Genomic DNA, 21,655 nt, shown 5'->3' on the forward strand with positions numbered 1-21,655 from the left:
GTAGTCCTATAAAGTTACACATCATGAGGCTCTGACCTGAAGGCTTTAACTTTCACGCCTGCTGCTAGACTTGACTTGCCTGACTCTTTCAGGCCTCTCTCTGCCAGAGGCAACATTTTCTCCACCTCTTGTATCATCAGATCAGACCTATAATTTAGGAATGAAACAAGTAATCCTGTAGCTTTCTTATTATTCTAGCAGAAACAGAACATGCAAGCTTTGCTGCAATGCTCCTTGCATTCATGTTATGACAGCAGCAGTTTGGATTAATGCTTAAACCTGTCTGCTCCAGGTATGAGCTTTTGTTAAAGGCTGCACAAGTGAGGGAGGTAGGTTTTGTTGGAAAGGTGCACACCATGTCCTTCCTGACCACGCGGCACACCCATTCCTTGCCTTGCAGATACTGAGAAGAAGATTTGAGATTTGAACCAGAGGTTAACAGACAGGTGAGCATGAGGAGGTTTTTCAAAGCCCACAGAGTTGAGGATTACAGTCAGATCCAGTACCTGACCGCCAAATGCACCCGCCTGACTCATGAAAAGGGTAAGATATGCATATTAAGACTAAACTAAAAATGATCTACGGTACTCAGCTTATTGACCTACTTTACTTTCCATCTTCTTGTGCTTTTTTCATAATCTTGTGCATTATAAAACCTTTGTGAAACACAAGTAAGTGTTAAATGTGACAAAACCTTGAATAAGTACTACATTAGCAACTGTTGTTAGATCCTAAAAGCAAAAAGAAAATGGACAATTATTTATTTTTTATTTTAGAGTTTAAGAACTGGAAGTGAAAAGTAAAATAAGTTGAAAAAAAAAATTAAGTGTAATTAGCATTAAATTTGAAGTGAAGGATTTTTTTGCCTTGGAGGTAATGATGCAGCTAAATATTAATGCTTGGATCATTATCCTTTTTTGCTTTTAACTCTTTATTTGCTTTGACATCTTATATCTTGCAGAAATAATACATGTAATGTTAGTTATAACAAGATGACTGATTTTATCTGTTATATTTGAACAAAAGCGACGGACTTGTATGTGCTGTAAAGTATTTAAAATGTATTTAAAATAAGAGTCTGATTTATGTTTTATTTTTAACTAAAACTGAGATGTCATGTGAAAAAAAAACGTTTGGGTGACTTGTAGGGTGAAACTAAATAAAGAGTAAATTCTCTTACATAAAGAAAAAGTCTAGAATGAATACAAGGCAAACAATTTCTTTCTAAAATGTTTTTTTTTTTTTGTAGAAAAAATGTTCCTTGATCCTTTATGATGAAAAGTATTTTGTTAAGAATACTTTACGATAAGAAAGCTATCACTCTCTGAAGAGTTAGCTGTATTTTAGTTCTCTGTTAAGCTTTCCTAACTAAGTTTCACAATAGCGCTCCATCAACACCCTTTACAAGACCAGATCAGATTTATTTTTTTAAATTTATAAACAATTCACTCCACTCATGAAGAGAGATTTGAATTAATTAGATTTAAATTAAACTATTTTCCAATGCACCCTTCTTATTACCAGCCTGGGTTCTTGCCTATTGTTTTCAAAGAGCTAATTCATGGTCAAAAACACATACGGAAAATGAGCATTCACTCACTGCACATAACTTTCTTAACACTTCTACAGCCCTGAAATATGGTTAAATCCATTTGGCATTTAGATTGACCTTTGTTTAAAACCAATAAACCCACATTTAGTTTAATGCAAACTGTTTAAACAGGATCTGTTTGAAGAATCACACCTGACTGCTTTAAGTTGCTGACTTAGCAGGAACTTAAAGCAGCCTTGAAGCATTAAACAAGAATGTCTCTTCACATTTTAATCCCAGTCTTGCTTTTCATCACCTCTATCTTTAAGTTTTTAATTTGACTAAATCTACAGACCATCTGTAGGTGTTCGTCCTGACCGTGCTGTGGTCTATCTTTTGCTACAGCAGTGTTGGAAAGAGAATTTCTGGTTTCCAGAGAGAGGGAGAGGAAGCTGCAGAATGAGATGGAAGCCGTGACTGCTCGTCTCCTCCAGCAGGAGGCACTAAACTTGGAGCTTAGTATAAACCAGGACCAGCTCATCAACCGGATCCATCAGCAGCGGGTAGGTTTTCTATGATTGATCAGAGCAGGTTGATCATTCTGGATTTAGCAATGGATAAAGCAACCATAGTTAAATAGAGCAACAAACAACCTTAGGATTAAGTTTAGACCAAATTCAATTAATTTCATGAATAGAGCGCCAATTCACAACACGTCATCTCAAGGCACTTTAGAAAGAGAATACTGTCAGATTGGTTGGGGAGATCAGTTGATTGAATCCAGCCTGGATGAGTCTGCAGCGACGACCTTTGCTTGCATTTTGTTGTTGTCTCTACAGCAATCCCTTACACCAAGGGTGCTTTCAGCGACAGTGGAGAGGAAAACTCCCCTTTAATGGAAGAAACCTCCAGCAGAACTAGGCTCAGTGTGAGCAGCCATCCGCCGAGGCCGACTGGGGACATAAGCAGACATAGAAAAAGAGCAGAGATACAAAAGGCAAATGTTAACTAGCTCCATAGGTGGCAATGTCCTGGAAATACACAGTCAGGCAGATGAACTTCGAGCCATTTCTGTTGGTCACGGTAAAAGAAACAGGACTACACTGAAAAACAGGTCAGCTCCAACATCTACATATAAACAAAGGTGTTGATGGCAGCAGCACAACTGATATTTGTCTCCAGGATGGTGTCACAGCCAAACACGAACAGACCAGATGAAGCTACTATGATGAGAAAAAGCAGAGAGAGCATAAAGTTATTAGTGGAACTTGACAAATACTGCAGAATGGGAGAATAAAGATAGAATGAAGAAGAAAGAGGAAAAGTGAATCAGCAGAAGGCTTTTTACTACAGTTTGTCAACTTGCTGATAGTAAAGAATAACAATAGTCCGGCCTTGAGGTAACAAATGCATGGAGTAGTTTCTCAACATCACCCCTGTACAGGAGATTTCTAATTTTTTGCAATATTCACAGATGAGAAATATGAAGTCTTTGATACAGGATTTAAATGACAGGCTTAAATAACACCAATATTTTTTACTTTATCATCTGAGTCAATTTAGTCCGAACATAATGAAGGGACTTACTAATCATCTTCTTTTTCAGGGGTTTAGGTCCAAAGACAATTACTTCTGTTTTTTCTGCATTCAGAAGCAGAAAGTTAAGAGTCGTCCAGGTTTTTATGTCTTCAAGACATGCCTGTAGTCCATGTAATGGGTTAGTTCCATCTGGATTTAAAGACAGATATAGCTGAGTATCATCAGCATAGCAGTGGAAATTAATCCCAAGCTGTCTAATAATTGGGAGCATAAATATATAGTAAAGAGAATTGGTCCCACTGATCCCTGATCCCATAACAGACCTGTATTTGTGGACAAAGGTGTTTAGTTTGAAGAAGAACATTTGTGAAAAACTTATTAGGCAGCCTTTTGGAAAACATAAAATACTCATTTAGTGAGGAAATTGTTGCAATTAAAAATTATTCAAATTGTTTAGAGGTTTAATTTAAACACCTGCCTAAGCTGAACCCATGACTGGGTCTGTCATGTTGAAGAGGTTAATGCTATAAAATCTAGTTGTAGTTTGCACTGGATGAATAGATTACAGAGATCAATGTCTGAACCAAAGGCAGATAAATATTAATGGGTATTATTATCTGGATATTGAACCTGAAAATGCTTTACTAGAAAATTCCAGAATATTAACTCCATATTTCCCAGGAAATAAGACAACTTAAGATTCCTCTTACATAGTTTTATATCACTTCCTAAATTTGTTGAAACTCTATTTTCAATCAAACCTCTGTTGAATAAGAGATCTATGTGAACAATTCAAGAAGTGAATCTTTTAAGGAAGGTGCTGCAGTAACGATTGCTACTCATGTCCCTCTGTCTTCCTTGCAGAACGTGGTGGAGGCCCTGCAGCAACGTCTGGTCTTGCTGGCTGGGGAGAATCGTCGGGATATGGAGCTGCTGCAGCAGGTCAGCTCAGAGCTGCTGTGTCTGCAAAGCTCTGAGGTGAAGCTGGAGGGCCTGGTGGAGGAGCTGCATGCTGAGGCCCAGCATCGAGCCGCACTGGCAGACAGCCTGCATGCAGAGCTGCACAGGTAGACTCATTTCACCTTTTGTTATTTCTTTATCTTAAATGTGATCGATCATCGCTTCAAGGAAACAATCTAAAAAAATACAAATAACAAAAATGGTTATAAGTGGTTTTATTTCATGTTTTTGAGAAATAGTGTTACTTTTTCATATCCTTAGTTGCAGAACTTTATTATTTTATTGAGGTTTTCTAAACATTGATATTTTTCGGCATTGATTTTAGCAAATTTGTTTGTTACTTTTGCTGTTTAAAACAGCAGAGAGAAGCACTTCCACCAAGTGGAAACTGAAATTAAATAAAGCTGGAAATCAGCCGCTTCAAAATCTACAGTCTTTAAATTATCTTTATTTTTTCAAATTAGTACAATATTCAATTAAGACATAAAATAACATAACAAACAACTTATTAACCTATAACCTTATAACCTAATTCCTGCATGGACTCTAACTTTCATTTTGTGGTATTTTTTCATATAATGGTACCTTTAAGAATATAGATTGTAGAGACACTATTTCCATGTTGAATCTTTGATTCCCAGCTGGTGAGGATGAGGATGTTCTAAAAGCACAACTAAAATACGAATGACCAAGATGGATGTTAGACACTGTGTCTTAACATTTCCTCTGCTGCTAGCCTTTCTGATGCAAAGTATTTTTTCCAAGATCAGCGGAAAGAATTCAACTAAGATTAGATTAATCACACAAAACTTGATAATTTAAAAGCTTACCCTTAGCTGTCGAATGCCACAAGTTTCCATTGGTAGCAACACTGAGAAGGAATAGAGACACCATAACATTCAACGTCTGTTTTTTTTGTTCAGCTCATAGTTCCTTTTATTACAGGGTCCAAATAAGGACAGTCCCATTCCTCTCACTTGGCTCTTAGAACACTCCAGCAAGTTCCCTCCACAGTGAAGTCCATTCAATGAGCGAAGTGCAAGTCAACATTTTCTCCCTAAGAAATGGGACACCACTAGTTGCAAAATTACATGCCAGCCCAGTAGATGGCGGTAATACATTGCCTGTACACATCAGTGGCATGTTCATCTAAAACACGACGTGAGTCACAACCTTTGCTGAATGAGTTCTGGGAAGCTACTACATTCCAAGTCAGCACTTGACCACCCTTGGTCCAAAGGGGTCATTTTAAGGGTTGCTAACTTCCCCTAGTTCTTAAAATCATAGGGAAACACGTGAATGCGCAAAACCGGGTGCTAGGGCCCAAAACGATTGCAAGTTATAGAAATGAGACAGGACCAAAGTCTGTTTCCAATAACTATTTGGTTTTTTCTTCCATCTGATGGTCAGAGATGTGGTTAGAGCTTCTTAATCCGGGGCAAGAACCAGTTGGTTCCTGCCTACAGTTTTACTCACTTATGGAGCCGTGACCGAAAACCCCTTTAGAAAGACCGCTCTGATAATGGACGGCAGTCTGATTTAGCTCAGCCTATTATACTCTCTGTTATCCCTTCAAGTAAACAATAATAAACTTGTACATCAATTCTCTGACAGAATATCATTGTTAATATACTGCCATGGCAATAATTTTTATGTGTAACAAAACTAGAAAGCAACTTACTAATGAGAATTTTTCATTAAAAAAAAATAAAAATGCTTGGCTACCATAAGATATGTTGAAAGGCAAAAAAGGTAAATTCATCAAATGTGTCTAACAAATTGTGAAACAACTCTCTCCCCTTGCTAAGATTTTTGCAATCATATAGATCTGTGTGTTTGTGTCTTTTTATGACAGTAAAATAGTGCAGCTGAAGGAGCTGCAGGATGCCAACAGCAGTTTGACAGAGGAGCTGAGGAAACTTCACAGAACTCATCAGGCGGAGGTGAGATAAGAATAGTGAAAGTCTTTTTCATTGGAAGCAAAAAAAATAAGAGAAATTAATTTGGTTGTAAAATCCAGAACTTTGCTGTTCTTCACACTGAGTTTAAGTATACTTTATTACATGAATTATGACTTTTTTTGACAAAGGATGTTTAAGATTTGTGTAAAGGGGCTGTAATACCATTTTACTCCAACAGATGTCAGAATAGGGACACGTGTTGCAACAGTTCAGTTGGTCCTTTTCTCAATAAAACAACAAGAACAGATCTTACACGGTTTTACTGTTAATTTGGACTCTTTTTTTTCTCCACAAGCAGCTTTTAGATGTAAAATAATTACAATGAAACAAATATGATCTGAGTCAAATTTAAACCACAGACACATTCTTTAAACTGTCAAGACCTAACTGGTGTTAGGTTTTCTTTAGTTCATCTGTGTTATGGAAAACCATGTGGATTTATTGTCTTTATTACTTACTGTGAGCTTCAAAGTTTAACCGCCATGCTGGCCTCGGCTTTAACCAGTCCATCAAGCAGCTAAAATCAGGTTATACAATTAAATTTCCTCTGAGACGTCGGCATATGGCCAGAGGAAAGGCGGAGCAGACCACAACATCAGTGAAAACTTAATGAGACGATTTATTAGCAGGAGATCAAGCCAGGAAGTTATTGCAAAAGGCCTGGGAATTGAAGATTGTGTCACACTCCTCCGTTTTCCCACTCATCTTTCTACATGAAAAGTCTTTCCTGTAATCTATATTTGCATTCTACAATCACTGCTTCCTGAGTTTGTTGTCGCTGTCACATCCTGGTATTAGGGCAAATAAAGTGATGACACCTGTCTGTTTATTATTCATTTCTGTTTAAGGTGAAAGAACTGCAGCAGGAAAATAAGGGAAGCCTGAGTAAACTACAAGAGACAGCAGATCAATTTGAGTGGCTTTGTCAGCAACAGAAGTACTGGATGCGCTGTGTCAAAAGGTGGGATTGTATACAGGAACTACACAAGGACGTCCATACAGCCAAACCCTGGATTCACAGATTATTTTAATTCATATTTCTAAGACAAGATGCTAAAAATCTTATATCAGTTTATGAATATATCTATCTAAAGAAGTCAAATTTAAAAATAAACCATTATCAGATTACTTCAACTACAGTATAGAAAAAAAATGCTTCAGTGTTCATTTGTTTATAGAAACATTGTGAAAGTTAGCTCTAGCTTATACATGTTAATCACTTTTTTAGGTAAAATTCAGCACTTGCCTTGTATCAATGCCCGTTGTGGGCAAAAATGCTTTATGGAAGCCTGAGTTCCCCTCACACACAAAAGAAAACTAAGCTAAATACTGCTGTCATTTAACAAAACAGATAAGACCCTTACCTGATCAGATATATTTGCTACCCTGGTGTGGGATTTACTATAGAGGTATGAATGATTCCTTGTCCTTACAAGGAACTCTATGAGTTCTCAATCCTGGGTCTGCTATCAGATTGTAAGGATGTTTCCAAATCGTGCAAATCGGTAAGGACGGCTTATTTATAGATCACCATTTCACAACAGGTCATCTTAAGGCACAGAAGCAATACAGTGAAATTGGTTAAACGTTTCTATCAAGGAAAACCAGCTGAATGCATCGAGTCATCGACTTCCAGGGTGTCCCCGATCAATGCAGCGACCACAGAGAGCTGACAGGAGACTGATCCAGGTCAGAACAGGGCAGATCCAGGAGTCATCATCTTGAACAGGAGTTCCAATCCACACAGGAGCAAACAGAAAGGGGGTTCCAGGAATGCACTGAGTGTTCAGGCTGGTTCAGAGTTCTAGAGAGTCCAGTAATGTGTTCACACAGATATGCTGAGTTACAGACAGGCGGACCGAGATGCAGATAGGCAGGCACAGAGGTTAAGCGACAGAGACAAGACATGGTACCGGGATTTCAGCAGGAAATCTTTAAACTGGTCTCATCCTAGGATCCAGCCTTATGGGAATACAACTGAAGCTCTCTGCGTTTCGAGCCAAAACCCTGAGGGCTCCGCAGAAAAGGACCAGGTCACGATCAGGAGACAAGACAAACACAAAAACCCTCTCAATCCTCTGCCCGCCAGGAACCAGGACATGAACCATGGAATAAACTAAACTACCAAAACAGACAGACTAGCAGTCATAAACAAACAGACAGCAAACAAGCAATGATCTGCCTCGGGAGCTGGGCTGGACCGAATATAAAGGAACAGATGCAGGTGGATGAGATGGGTAATAATTAGAGACTAGGCACAGTTAGGCAGATGAGAGCACTGGCGTAACTTTCTAAAGGACTGGTGTGGACATGTCCCCACCAACTTAGGCATGAAGGGGACAGTCCCCACCAATAATTTCCGTTTTTGTTCCCCTTTCTGCTAATTTAATTTATCCAACAGTAACTGGGGTTGGGTGCTGCTGTCTGTGTTCAGAGCGTTTTCAGTCCATGTTTTTTCCTCGCTCTCCCGCTGCTCTCCAGTCCCACCTCTCAGTAAACTTCATCGGATTCGTCGCTTTGGGACATAATAATATTTTTGGTCGCTATTGACTGCGTACAGAGTAGGAAGAGGGGAGGGAGGAGGAGAGACACAGCAGCAGCACTCTGTGAACTTTAACTGGAATCTACTTCGATATATGTTGAAGTAAAATTTAGGAGATGGGTTGGTTAAAAAAAAATTAGAGATTCCATCGAAAAATTTGTTTGTTACACATACGGAGCTTTTTTAGCTAAAAATGGCAACAGAGTGTACATTTATATAAGTAAAAAATAAAAAGCTGGGCTTCTCAGACGAACATTACCCAGATTTACAGATTAAAATTAACACATGTCTATTGTTTTCTTATTGAACAGAGAATCAGACAGCAGAGCTTCTAGAAATCCTGAAAATGATTTTCTCTGGCATAATTATATTGGTAGACAGGTTCATAAATCTGATTTTAAACAGAGCAGACACACAATTAGCGACAGCTGCTGATTTAAAGGTGAAACAGATTTACTGGGATATGCAACATGCAATAAAATATATCTCCAAGTTTAAAAGAAAAAAATATGCTATACTATAATAAAATTCAACTGATCTTTTTATCTTTTGTAAGTCAGCAATATTTAGAAATAGCTGTGCCAGCCAACCCATTGACAGCCAGACTCACAGGACATAGACTTAATTAAAATATAAGAAACATACAAGAATTAAAGCACATATAATAAAAATCAGTGTATAAATGATTTTTGAAATATAAGGTTCAATATATAAGTATATATAAGTCTGGTGTGCTATTGCTTGGTTGGAAAGAAAACCTGCAGCAACACTGCCCTTTCTGGAACCAGTTTGACAACCCTGCCTTAGAGTGTCCCCACCAACTTTTATCATTAAGTTACACCCTTGAATGAGTGAAATAAAGAATTAAGGCCAGCTCATGACACCCATGCCAGACGGTGAAAGAGAGCACATAGTTAGTCACAGTCAGAGAAACAGGGCAACACTGAAAAACAGGCAGAGCTCAAACATCTATAAACAGTGATGTTGATAGCAGCAATTATTGTTTTCTGCTTAAACTTTCCATTAACATTTTCAAAAACCCAGTGAGTTTCTAATTTAAATCACAAAGCTAATCTCTTTATAGTTGATTTATTTTACTTTGTTGCATAATTTAACATTACTATAAGCGCATTTTAAATGGTCATTTATTCAAATGATTTCTTTCCACTGAAGATTGGTGGAATTTTGTTTCTTATGCTGCAGGTTCAAAGACTGTCTGATAGAAGAGAGACAGACTCTGCTGCATCAGGTCAGCATGTTGGAAAAGAAAATTGGGGAACAGAAGAAGAATTCGACTGATATCAGTCCAGAACAAAGCCTCTTGTGCCCTCTAGTGGATAAGGAGATGTACAACAGGTGGGTGACATAAAAACAACAACAATCAAAAAAAGAAACAAACAAAAAGGAAAGAAACACCAACCCAGATTCCTTATACCATGTGTAAACATTTTTTTTCTTCAGTATAACATCACTGGCTGCAGATGCAGTGACAGACCTTGGGTCTCAGGAAGAGAGGTCAGAAATGTTGCAACCCTTCGCACAGGTAAATTGTTCACATCTTTGAAAGTGAAATGCTCCTGCTGTCTTAACAATAATCTTCTTAATATGTGAAGAAAAGCTGATTTATCCTCTGTTTCCATTAATTTTGTCACATGGTATTATCTTAAAAACCCCAATATATGTTAAGGTTTTTCAATAAATATAGATTTTAATTACACATTTCACATTTGTAGGTAGTGAACTAGTGTTGTTGAGAAGCTAAATTGTTAACCTCAACTCTGATTTAACTTAAAATTATCATGTGGAGCGACCAACAATCATTTGGTGTGACCATTGCAGAGAGCTTTCCATGATAGATATAGGTCCTAAATATTTATAGTTATCATGTTATTTGATTTGTGATTTCTATAAATTACTACTACTTTAAGTTATTTTGGAATCATTGAATGTTTTGTTTGTTTTTGCCAAATTCCCTTTTTTCCCCAAATATTTTGTTTACAGATGGCATAATTTATTCACAATACCAGACAATATAAAAATAGATATTACTATGGGCATGTAATGGCATCAACTAATTGGTTATAGGTATTTATACATTTATCACATTTTAATAATGACCCACTTCTAGTTTTACAGGTTTGAGCAATTACAGGGTTTTCACATTTAGAAATTATCCTGGCAACCCTCAAAAGATCTTCACAGAGGCAAAGATAAAGAAAGAAATGACTGTATGACAGGGCTGCACACTGGGGCAGTGGGTAACACTGCTACTTTGCAGTGAGAAGGTTTGAAGTTTGATTCCCTGCCCGGGGTCTTTCAGCATGGAGATGGTATGTTCTCCCTGTGCATGAATTGGTTTCTCTGGCCTCTCTGGAGTCCCGTCCCACAGTCCAAAAATATGACTCATAGGTTATTTGGCATTTTTAAATTCTCCTGAGGTGTGAGTGTGGGCGTGAATGATTGTTTTGATGTATATATTCAACTTGTAACTCATGTAACTTTCCTGCAGAGGTGGATCATCATGGTCCAGAAAGTGAAATACCTGCCAATGAGCATCAAGCAGCCAAGGTTCACGACACCCCGGCCCAACCCTGCTCTATAGATCCTATGAAAGGCTAAGACTCACTAGAAGTGACGTCTTCTTGTGTGATATCCAATCTCTCACGTTGCTTCAAAGCACAGAGGCTATTTGGGATTTTGCATAGAGACTGACAGGAAGCGTCCTGCTGTTCCAGAGCATAGGGGAGATTGCGTCTGAGAGCAGAATAAACAGCTGATTAATATCTTAGCTCAAATTTAATGCCTTTTAATGTCTGCATTTCTGAGGTTTATGCATGTTGCATATTTATGCATAGTGCATATTGGAACAGTTATTTAATTAACTTTACAGGGAATGGTGTTAAAATATTTATTTTCATCACTGCATCTCCAGGATTTTGGGACACCAAAGCAAACCTTGGCTGTGTCCGGACGTCCGCCCTAACCCCTAAATTCTAGCCTGGGTGCCATTCCGAACTTAGTCCCGCCCACAACGTTTGAGGTCGGGAAGTTTGGTCTGGCATTGCTCAGTAGTAGTGTGAGTATGCTCGCACAATATCTGGCGGGCCAATCAAATTGTCAGGGCGGGCTTTATTCAATGATGGACAGATGATCAACAGTAACGTAATCAACCACGTCACCAAAGCGCCCTTGGGTGACAACAACAATGGCTGCCACTGGAGAGTTGAGGTGTGTAGATACTGCTATTAGGTCTGTTCTAGAAGATATCGACAGCAAATTCATTTTAAAAGAGGAACAGAGAAACGCGATCAAGGCTCATCTTATTATAGGCGTGCAACTGCACACTTTGATTTTTGTTGACAACAACTGTGCCTCGCTTAACATACGTCACGCACTCCGTTGCTCTTATTGGTTATAGGTCTATCCAATTGAGTGCAGAGGCATTTTTTTTCCTGGTTCGTTCGAAACACGCCCCATAATCACAGTTCTATGGAGCAGTATCAGACTCATATTCTGACTAGAATTGAGTCGGACTATGTCAGGCTACCTAAATTCCTCAATCACTATATAAAGTGGGGACTATTTGGTAGACTTTATAGTGAACCCAGATAACTTGTTGTTTGAACAGATCATCAATACTTTTTGCTCCCTGTAGCTGTAGGTCACTTAACTCCGCCTCCCTGCACGGTGGCTGCACCATCTTTATTTTTTGTTTCTGCTACAACAAATCACATGATGCTTTCTGAGGAGAACTCTTGCAAGCAATCTGGGATATATCTGCTGGTCTAGTAAGCATGGATGACCACTACTTTTCAAGATGCACTGTGGGAAATTTTGAGTCCCCTACTTTTTCATCCACTAGATGTTTGGACACTCATCTAATCATTACATAGTGCCCTATATAGTGATTAGGGCGGACTTTCATACACTGCCCTTGCTATTGTTTTGGCTCCTTGCTGGCCCCAGGGATCGGAGGTCAACTTATTATCTGTGCAAGTGAAACACATTTAAAGGAAAAAATAATTGCTTAAAAGTGATAGCTGCTAGTTTAACTCCTCCTGGCTAGTAGAATTGTCTCTTAGTTCCTTTGCATCCTTCATCTGGTTTTTGTTTTTGGCTTGAATCTGAAAAAATGGCAAGAATAGGCAATTTCTCTGCTTTCTCATGGAGCTTTTAGGATGTAGCAAGTCCTAATCCCCATTAAAAGTGACTTCAATCTGTTATTTCCATTGGTGCAGAATCGTTTTGTGTTGACATTGCACCATAACAAGAAGTAAATATTTGTATGTGTTTTGAAATCATCAAAATGTATGAAACAGATATTTATATACCGTACTTAATTTGTTTTCAGTAAAATTGCTGCACCATTCCAGATATTCTGTGGATGTATTAATATTAAGTAAATTGTATAAAGTAAATTGTAGCTATGATTTCTTTATGATTTCTTTTTTAGTGACTCGCTAGGTCATCCATATGGTAAATCTATAATAATAAGGTGATGAAAAAAATAAGACCCACAACTGAGAACATTTAAATAGTCGATTTCCTCTTATAAACGTTTTAGCCATTTTAGCCATCAACAAGCAGACTCTGAGGAAACTCATCTGACCTGTATGCACTCAAAAGAAAACTAAAGCAAAACAAACATTATTTCCACAGAATATGCAACTATCAATTTGTTTTTTATGAAGAACATGAAGCAGCTTTTCGTCATTACAAAAGAATACTTTCAGCGGTCAGCTTAATCTTTCCAGATCTTTCAGATTAGTTAAAATTTCAGAGTTGAACCATGAATTTATAACGTAATCTTTATCTGATGGTGACTTCCAGTCCCCTGTGGACTTGTAGTTCCGCCAGAACACTCTTAAAATGAAAACTTAATGGGCACCAGAGTCAAATGACTATTTTATAATTTTTTTTCCTGTTTGTCCAATGCTCGCTTTAAAATGTTTGAAGGCTGAGTTTAAAAGCTGTTTTGCAATCAAGCCGGAAACCCCACAAAGTCCCAAAACTCTTCCAGAAAGCTTCTACAGATCCTGAGAGGACCTCAAACACTTCATCCTACTGCAGAGTTTTATGTTGAAAGGTGTTTGCTGGCTGCTCTAGGGATTATATAATAAAAGCCACCCTGTCTCCTTATGACGTGTTCAGTGTTTTAAACATTTGGGATGAGAGGAAGCCTCTAAGAGTGAACAGAAGGCTAATACTCCTTTGTTGACTGCTGTCTGTCCCTTTGGAGGCTGTTGGGCTTCCAGAAATGTCAGAGACGGCTAATTCTCCCTTGGCATCGGAGTCTCGTTGTGCCTTCTCTCTGTCTGTCTGCTGCCTGCACAGGGCCTCCTACCAATCAGCTTCCAAGGCAGCACAGAGATGACTAATAATGACTGGAGGAGGTGCTCGCCAAAAGCCTCTGTGCTTCATTCCCCTCACCTCGCTCAGGCTCTGCACTGCATTTCTTGGGATAATTATTCTGATTGAGAGCAGATGATGCAGACTGTTTTTTTCCCCCTTCGATCCCTGCAGAGCTGAGAGAGGGCGGAAATTTCTCTGGAGGAGCAGGGACTGTCAGAAATATGGAGGAAACAGCCACGATAAAACACATTACCAGCTCTGACATGATTTATGGAAACCGCAGATTCACATTGTCTGGACACGACTGAAGCCCCGTTCAGACACTGGCTGCTTTACATTAACTTATTAACAGCTGAAGTTGTTGGGGTCGTGTTTGAATTACCCCCTGGAGCTTTTCCATAAAATCCAGGCCTGAGCCACATGCAAACACTCCAATTTCTGGTTCCTTAAAGTGAATATTGTTAAAAAAAATACAACCAGGCTGAAGAATGCTGTTAACTCCATCTTTGGCAGCTATGAAAGGACTGATGTTTTTGGTTAGTAGTGCCAGATTGTGTAATGCCATCTCTGAGGTTTGTTGTGACAATATTTGCTTGTCTGGCATGCATGGATCTCGACTGTGTCTGAGAACTGTTAGGGAGACAGATTTGTTTTGAAGGATAACCTGTTTTTTTCATATAAAATCCTTCTGAAATTGTATTTTATTCGTGTTTTATTATTTTTTGGGGACATTCTTACCCCTTTTCATTCCCCTTTATTGTGAGGATACCCATGGGAACTTGACTAGTGTGTATGTTCATTCATGTGGATGTAGTGTTAGCTACATTAGCAGTTTGCCATCATTTCCCGGTCTATTACATAATAGTTAATAATGGAAGCAGCAACACTCACCAACTATTTGCAGTTGAGTCATTGATTGCTGGAATTTCCCCGTTCGGTGGAATAAAAACGGGACTAAAGAAAGCATGGTGAGTTAAAGTTAGCATCCTATGAATGAGGTTAATCAAGGAGCAGGACCAAAATTATGCTTTGTTAAAAGCTTCACTCTTGTGGGCTTTTCTGGCTTGAACAAGAAGACCACACAAAAAAACCAAGCTACTTTCCTAGTGGATTGTCCGGTAAGTTTTAACTGAAGCCCAACACCAAACAGGACAGGTGTGATTAATCATATTTTATCTGGGTTTTCAATAATCATAAAAATTAAATGGTCAATTATCATTAGCCAAATTGTACACTAAAGTGCCCTCTTAGGAGCCAAACTATGCACTAGAGTATCCTCTTAGGAGCCAAAACACATGGAAATGTGCCCTCTTGGGAGCCAAACTTTGCACTAAAGTTTCATTTTAGGAGCCAAAATGTGTGCTAATGTGCCATATTGTGAGCTTAAATGTACTAAAGTGTCCTCTCAGGAGTCAAACTACTCATAAAAGTACTCTCTTAGGAGCCAAAATGTGTGTAAAAGTGCCCACTTGTGAGCTTAAATATGCTAAAGTGTCCTCTCAGGAACCAAACTGCTCATGAAAGTGAGCTAGTGAGTTAAAATGTACTAAAGTGCCCTCTTAGGATCCAAAATGGACGTCAAAGTGCGAGAGAAAGTGCCCTCTCAGGAACAAAAAGCTATGTCGTGCCCTCTACATTGATGATGATGCGCCATATATGCCTTTTTATTTTTTTTCCACCCCTAAAAAGTTTGTGCAGGTCCCTGGTCAAATGTGATCTGGCAGTGCTCATTCACACTGTTAACATGTTGGTCAGATGGCTCTAGTGGCTCACTACTTAACTAAGTAGTTATTTTTTAAATATAAACTATAATATCAAAGCAAATAATTACTAGTTAAACTAACTACACAGTCACATTTAATGATCTAGATAACTAAAGAGTTAGATAACCAAACTGTTACTGGAACTTAAAATACATCTAAAAGTTTAAAAATATAAGATTTTTTAAATTAAAAAAGCAATTAAGGGGACCACATCTCTTAAACATTGTATACTAATCTGAAACATTTTGGGTGTGTTGTTGGACAAGTGAGAAGCAATATATTTATGTAGATATGATCATGTTCTTTGTTTTGAATACAATTGTCATAAAGCAGAACAGAAGGAGCCAGTATTCAAGGCAAGACAGACAGTGGGATAAGTCAAAGCGAGTTGGCTGTGGATTTGCGGTATCAGCTGCTAGGGCATTTATCACTGAAGCTCTGATCGAAAGAAACACAGGTTGTGACCATGATAATCTGAAAAAGGATGAATATGCATTTGAGTCACTGACCTGGTTTACCAGTTCGTTCCATTGCCATAGAACGAGGTAGGATCCAGCTGACAGGATGCCATGGGTGTCGCCTAGAGTGTCCCAGATACTACAGCCCTGGAGAATATGCAGGAGCCCACAACGAGGTCAGGGAAACAGATCAGAACAGGAAGGCTCAGGGGTCAAGGAGTCCCACACCAGGTCAGAAGACAAACAGGCTGGTTTAGCAGGTCCAGGAGTCGAAAAATAGTTCAGGCAACCCGTTCAGAGGGGAAGAGACAGACTCAGTGAGTCAGAGGCAGAACAGGTCAGGATCAGGAAATCAGAAAAACAATGGTACACTAAAACCACTCTCTCCACTGAGATCAGACAGCAACAGCATGCTCAGTGGATGAGAGGCAGAACAGGTCAGGAGCATGAAATCAGAAACAATAAGGTACGCTAAAAACCCCTCTCATAACTGGTCAGCGAGAAGAAGAAGTAGAACAGTAATCTGGCGCTGATAGCTGGATAAAAGTACCTTGAATAGAGACAGGAGCAGGTGGATCAGATGAGTGGTAATGAGCAACCGGGCAGAGTTAGACAGGTGAATTGAATGAGCAATTAAGCCAGCCATCAGTGCCAAGATCAAAACAAAAATAGCACACATTTTTGCACATTGATAGCCTTCAGCTGACTTTAAAATAGGTATGAAGCTAAAAAATAAAGCTTTCTAGGAAACTTAAAGAAATAAAATATTCTCTACAATATAATTAAACAGGTTTTATGGTATTCCTGGGGGGAAAAAAGTGGTACTTTTTATTATGAGTGCTGTCATTGAATCCATAGCTCTACTCCATTGTCTCTCCTCCCAGTCTCTGTTCAAATCATGATGACCGCCTGCCCATTTCAGCCAATCAGCATCATGAATGAGCATCTAGCATCACTGCAGCACAGAGAGCAGCGCTTCCGAAAAGTCACGTTGATTGAGTTGTAGTAACATGCAGCATTAAACTGAGAGTAATGTAAGGGAGTTACCAATTTTTCAAAAGTAATTAATTAATGTCTTTTTTCAATAAAGGACTAACAAAGATGCTAAAACTGTTATTAAGTAACTCCAAATGCTGGTTGCCACACATCTTTAGACCCCCGCAGTGCTAAACAGCACACCTAATTCACACATTGCACTATTAAAGAAGGGTTAGGTTATGAAACAATATCCTGAGCTCTAACAATCCAGTGAAGTGTATTCAATTCATCATCTGAAAATAAAAAGACTTTGGCACAAATACAAATCTACCAACAGATGTTCATTGATTCTAAACTGGATTCATGTAATATTAGAAGTAATCAAAGAAGGACATGATCACTTTTGATCTGCAGTTAAAAGATCTTGCCCACATGAAAAAAAAGGCAAAAGAAAACTTTTTTTGAAAGAACACCAAGAAATCTGACAAGAAGTAAACTTGTGGAAGAAAGTGTCTGATCAGATGAAGCCAAAAAGTCACCCTGACCATTGCATCTCTGTGCTGCAGCTTCTTGCATTTCTTCAGCTCTTTTACAATCTGTTGCAAGACCTTGTTTTTAAAGATCCTCTGTCCAATCTATGTGACCTTAATACATTTTTCTAGATTTTCTTTTATTCTCTTTCTCTAGCAATAGTTGCAGCTACTGTAAGGGTAAAAGGTGATAATATGTATTCAATCAACACCTAATGACACTTTCCACATAATGACAGATGAAAACCATGTCTCAATTTTCCTGCCAATGTCTACTCATAAACAACAAAAAAGAGACACTCTCAAATTTAGTATCTTTGATTTCCCTTTGGGAATAAGATAATATTTTTGAATTTAATTTTAATAGTACATGTTCATGTTCATTTTGTTGGTCTGTTTTATAAAATGCCTATAATATTTATTGAAACTGGCAGTTTAAATGTCAAAATGTGACGGACTTCAAGGTGAATTAACTCTTTTGCAAGTTGTTGTTCCTTAATGGGATTTTAAGGCATAATTTTAATAAATAAACAAAAAGACAAAAAAAAAAACACAATCTGTTCTTATGTTGTTTTATAGTTCCTTGGATTTCTTTAACATCGGAAATCTGGTCTGAAGATTTGTAGTACTAAACCATGTTGATTTAACCCCTCCACCACTCCTATGAGTAGTTTATCACTGTTTTCTTTATTTCATAGATCTCATGGTCTCTTTTCTACATCCAGGTGGTCTGAAGCCTATCTTCTCTGTGAGATATCACTTTAAACGCCAGAATAGAAAGACCTGAATTAGTCTTAATTTCCAGTTTAAACAGTGACTCTACATTAATCATTTTATTTGAGTTTATCTGACCAGAACAGTTTTCCTGGAGGATCTTTATCAATAGAACTAACACATCTCCTGCTAATTGCCTTTTGTCATCCTAACTCAAAGTTTATTTTTCTGTCTGCAGGCAGGGAGCCCTATCAGCAGATATCAGAAACCTCCATGAGAACTTCAGTGAGACGGCCTCTGCACTTGTCTGATTGTTTCCCACCTTCAGCAAACCTGAAGTTTACCTACTAGAAGTTTGTGTGTCTGGCCTTGAGGGCTGCCTTCCAGCCTTTGTTTTGAAGAAACCAAACAAGGCATGGAAAAACATAACCTGCAAAACCACACATTCATTGTTTTCCCTCCACTATTGTTCAGTGATTTATGGTTGAGTAAAAGAACAAACAAACAAACAAAAAAAAAACATAAATAAAACCCATTTATTGAGCTCCTGCCCCCCCCCCCCTTTTTTTTTTTAACTTACTTTTGTCCCATATGCGCATCACATGTGCCTACATTTGTCTGGTCTCATTTTTCCAGTAATTGTCCATTTTTCAGAACCTTGTAATCAGCGCTGCTAATAAGTGCACCTGAGAATGTTCTCTTTTGTTGTTTGGCCCATAAATCCTCAGCTGGCGCACAGAGGAAACAAACAAACATGTTGTTTTCACCACAGTAAAGCTCCACCACTGTTTCATCACTGGTTTGGGACAGTTTTTCCTTCTCCCTGTCACTCGGGTTCCTCTTGTGGGCAATTATCAGAAACTCTGTAAAGTAATCTGGTGCAGAGCAGCAGCAACTCATGTGTGAACCATATGATGAGCAAATGATGTCAAAGAGAAAACCCTGTTCAAGAGAAAAAAAATGTTGTTTCTCATCTGCCTCTAAGAAAGTGATCAAGCTTTGCCATGTGTAGCGTTACTTGTATTTTTAACGGGTTTTTCATTTCTGTAAACATATGGACCTAAACATCCTCTGAATTGGACAAGTGTAAGAATAAAAACTCTATGAGCCCAAATGAAACAAATAAGATACTTCTCTTCTTTTGCTTTGTTTTACAGAAAAATGAAAACATGTTTACTTCCTACTTTTGCGTGCTTGATTACTGCAAGGTTCTCTGCAACTTTTCCATCATTGTTGGCATCCCTGGTCAAGAGGATGCAAAAAATATCAAATTAAATCAGCCATTTATATATATATATATATATATACATCAGTAGCATAATGTAACTTTTAAATTCATTAGAAATATTCCTAATCATTAAAATATAAATGAAGAAATAATTCCTCTATTTTTAAGGAAATTATCCCTGACATTCCTTTTAAAATAGATTAGGTCTGACCATTTTATATATTTACACTTTGCCTAAATTTTTACTTATTAGGACTGTCTATGAACTTTTAATTACTAACCAATAAATACTGTATGTGTCACCAAGGTTAATTTCTTTTTAAACATTCTCTAATATGGGACGGACAGGATAATGTGACATTCAAGTGATATCATCAACTGCAAAGTATGGTTTTCTCAAATTTGGGCAACAGTAAGCTTTTTGGCAATGGTTCTGGAAACAGTGACTCTTCATGCTCATTGTTAGGTATGGTTGAAGAACTGTGATGATGTGGGCCTGTTTCTCTTCCAAAAATGTTTAAAACATTTTCTCTCTGTGTGTTCTCTCAATTTTTCAATTCAAAGCAGTTTATTCTTATAGAGCAGCCCACTGATACCCAATTGGATGGGTTAAATGCAGACAAAAAATTATCCAGTGTGAGATCAATAAAGTTAAATTATTATTATTATATACTGGCAATTTACAAAATACGTTCTCTCAAGGCACCTTACAGAGACAATTTAAATCAATCCTACAGACAAATTGGTTAAATGTAATCTGGCATAAGCAAGATTTATATGTGTCGTTCAATTTTAATTCTACACAGTAGCCATCTGTAAAAGGTTCCTGTGGAAAAGGTTTGCAAAAGGGAGGGACATTTAGTACAATCTTCAAGCTGATTGGGTAAATTCCCAAGTGGCAGCCTCCCGACTTGTTGACGCTATGACGTCATGTACACCATTGCATTTTACTGGTCTGCAACATTTCTGTATTGAGGCTAAGGCATCTGTTGGCTTCTTGCAAGATGGATTTTCAGGAGTTTGGGAATCCACAAATGTTGTAACAGTTTATCTTGCTTGCAAGGTAAGGTTAAAAGTCTTCTATCAAACAAAACCCAGCTGACTGCATCCAGTCATTTAGTTAGCAATGACCTAGCAGGATAAGACATTGCATTTTGTCGTTGACTCTGCAAATCGCTTAAACCAAGCATGCATACATACATTGGAGAGGGAAAAACTACCTTTAAAAACCAATAAACCTCCAGCAGAACCCGGCTCAGTGTGACATAGCTGTTGACACAAACTAATATTCTTTACTCTTTCAGCTTATAACATATCATATAATTATTTGATATATGGTAAACAACAAAATGAATGTCAACAGAAAATGTATCTTTAATGTATTATCAAAAACTTAAAGTCCTCCCAGCCAGTAAGTGGCACACTTGTGCTCACCTGCTCTCCTTCTATACTGCTTACACGCCAGTTCTGCTAATGCTCATAGTTATTCCAAAAAAAAAAAAAAAACAATCCATTGGACTTTGTTTCCAAGTTTGGAGACGTTTTGCTTTCAAATTAAGGAAGCTTTCACAATTCATTCAATCCATATGTTGCTGTAGTCTCTGTAAAAGTCAACAGGATTTTCTCCAAACACAAAATCCCAGTACATTTCGAACCAAACAAGACCCTTAATCAGAGACTAGTGCGTCCTAAAGATAATATGGCCAGACCAAATAGGAGCGAAGTAGTGTATGCAGTTCATTGCAGTGAGAAATGCTCTGATCTTTATATTGGAGAAACGAAACAACCTCTCCACAGATGCATGGCCCAACACAGAAGAGCTACTGTACGTCCTCCAGACAAGACTCGGCAGTACATCTACACCTTATAGACAAAGGATATTCTTTTGAGGACCAAAATTTTCACATTTTCGACAAAGGAGTGGTGGTTTGAGAGGGGTGTGAAAGAAGCCATCTTTGTTAAGAAATAAAAAAACAACCTTAAACAGACGGACTCAGGTTTCAGCTTTCAAAAACCTACAATGCAGCGATAGAGCTGATTCCTTCCCGCTATAATTGCAACCCCAACACCCATACAGGGGACCAGAACATCTCGCTTGT

At 38.2% G+C, this 21,655-nt stretch overlaps 1 protein-coding gene across 3 annotated transcripts; it reads left to right on the forward strand.

Annotated features, from left to right (window-relative positions):
• The first annotated feature begins 111 nt into the window (after positions 1-111).
• LOC119798803 lies at positions 112-19,824 on the forward strand. 3 transcript variants are annotated; one of them, XM_038308432.1, is made up of 9 exons: positions 112-329; positions 401-543; positions 1,940-2,094; positions 3,935-4,137; positions 5,886-5,973; positions 6,840-6,952; positions 9,707-9,889; positions 9,995-10,076; positions 18,567-19,824. In XM_038308432.1, exons 2-9 carry the CDS (start codon positions 453-455, stop codon positions 18,603-18,605), a joined length of 954 nt encoding a protein of 317 aa, XP_038164360.1. In that variant the 5' UTR covers positions 112-329; positions 401-452; the 3' UTR covers positions 18,606-19,824. The 3 variants fall into 3 exon arrangements, with proteins under 3 accessions (XP_038164360.1, XP_038164351.1, XP_038164367.1); XM_038308423.1 differs by having other exon boundaries at positions 113-329; positions 1,937-2,094; XM_038308439.1 differs by having other exon boundaries at positions 117-329; positions 1,937-2,094; positions 9,737-9,889.
• The last annotated feature ends 1,831 nt before the right edge of the window (positions 19,825-21,655 follow it).

Source organism: Cyprinodon tularosa, unplaced genomic scaffold (genome assembly GCF_016077235.1).
Source record: "Cyprinodon tularosa strain WSP-4 unplaced genomic scaffold, ASM1607723v1 ctg117, whole genome shotgun sequence".
NCBI classification, from domain to species: domain Eukaryota; kingdom Metazoa; phylum Chordata; class Actinopteri; order Cyprinodontiformes; family Cyprinodontidae; genus Cyprinodon; species Cyprinodon tularosa.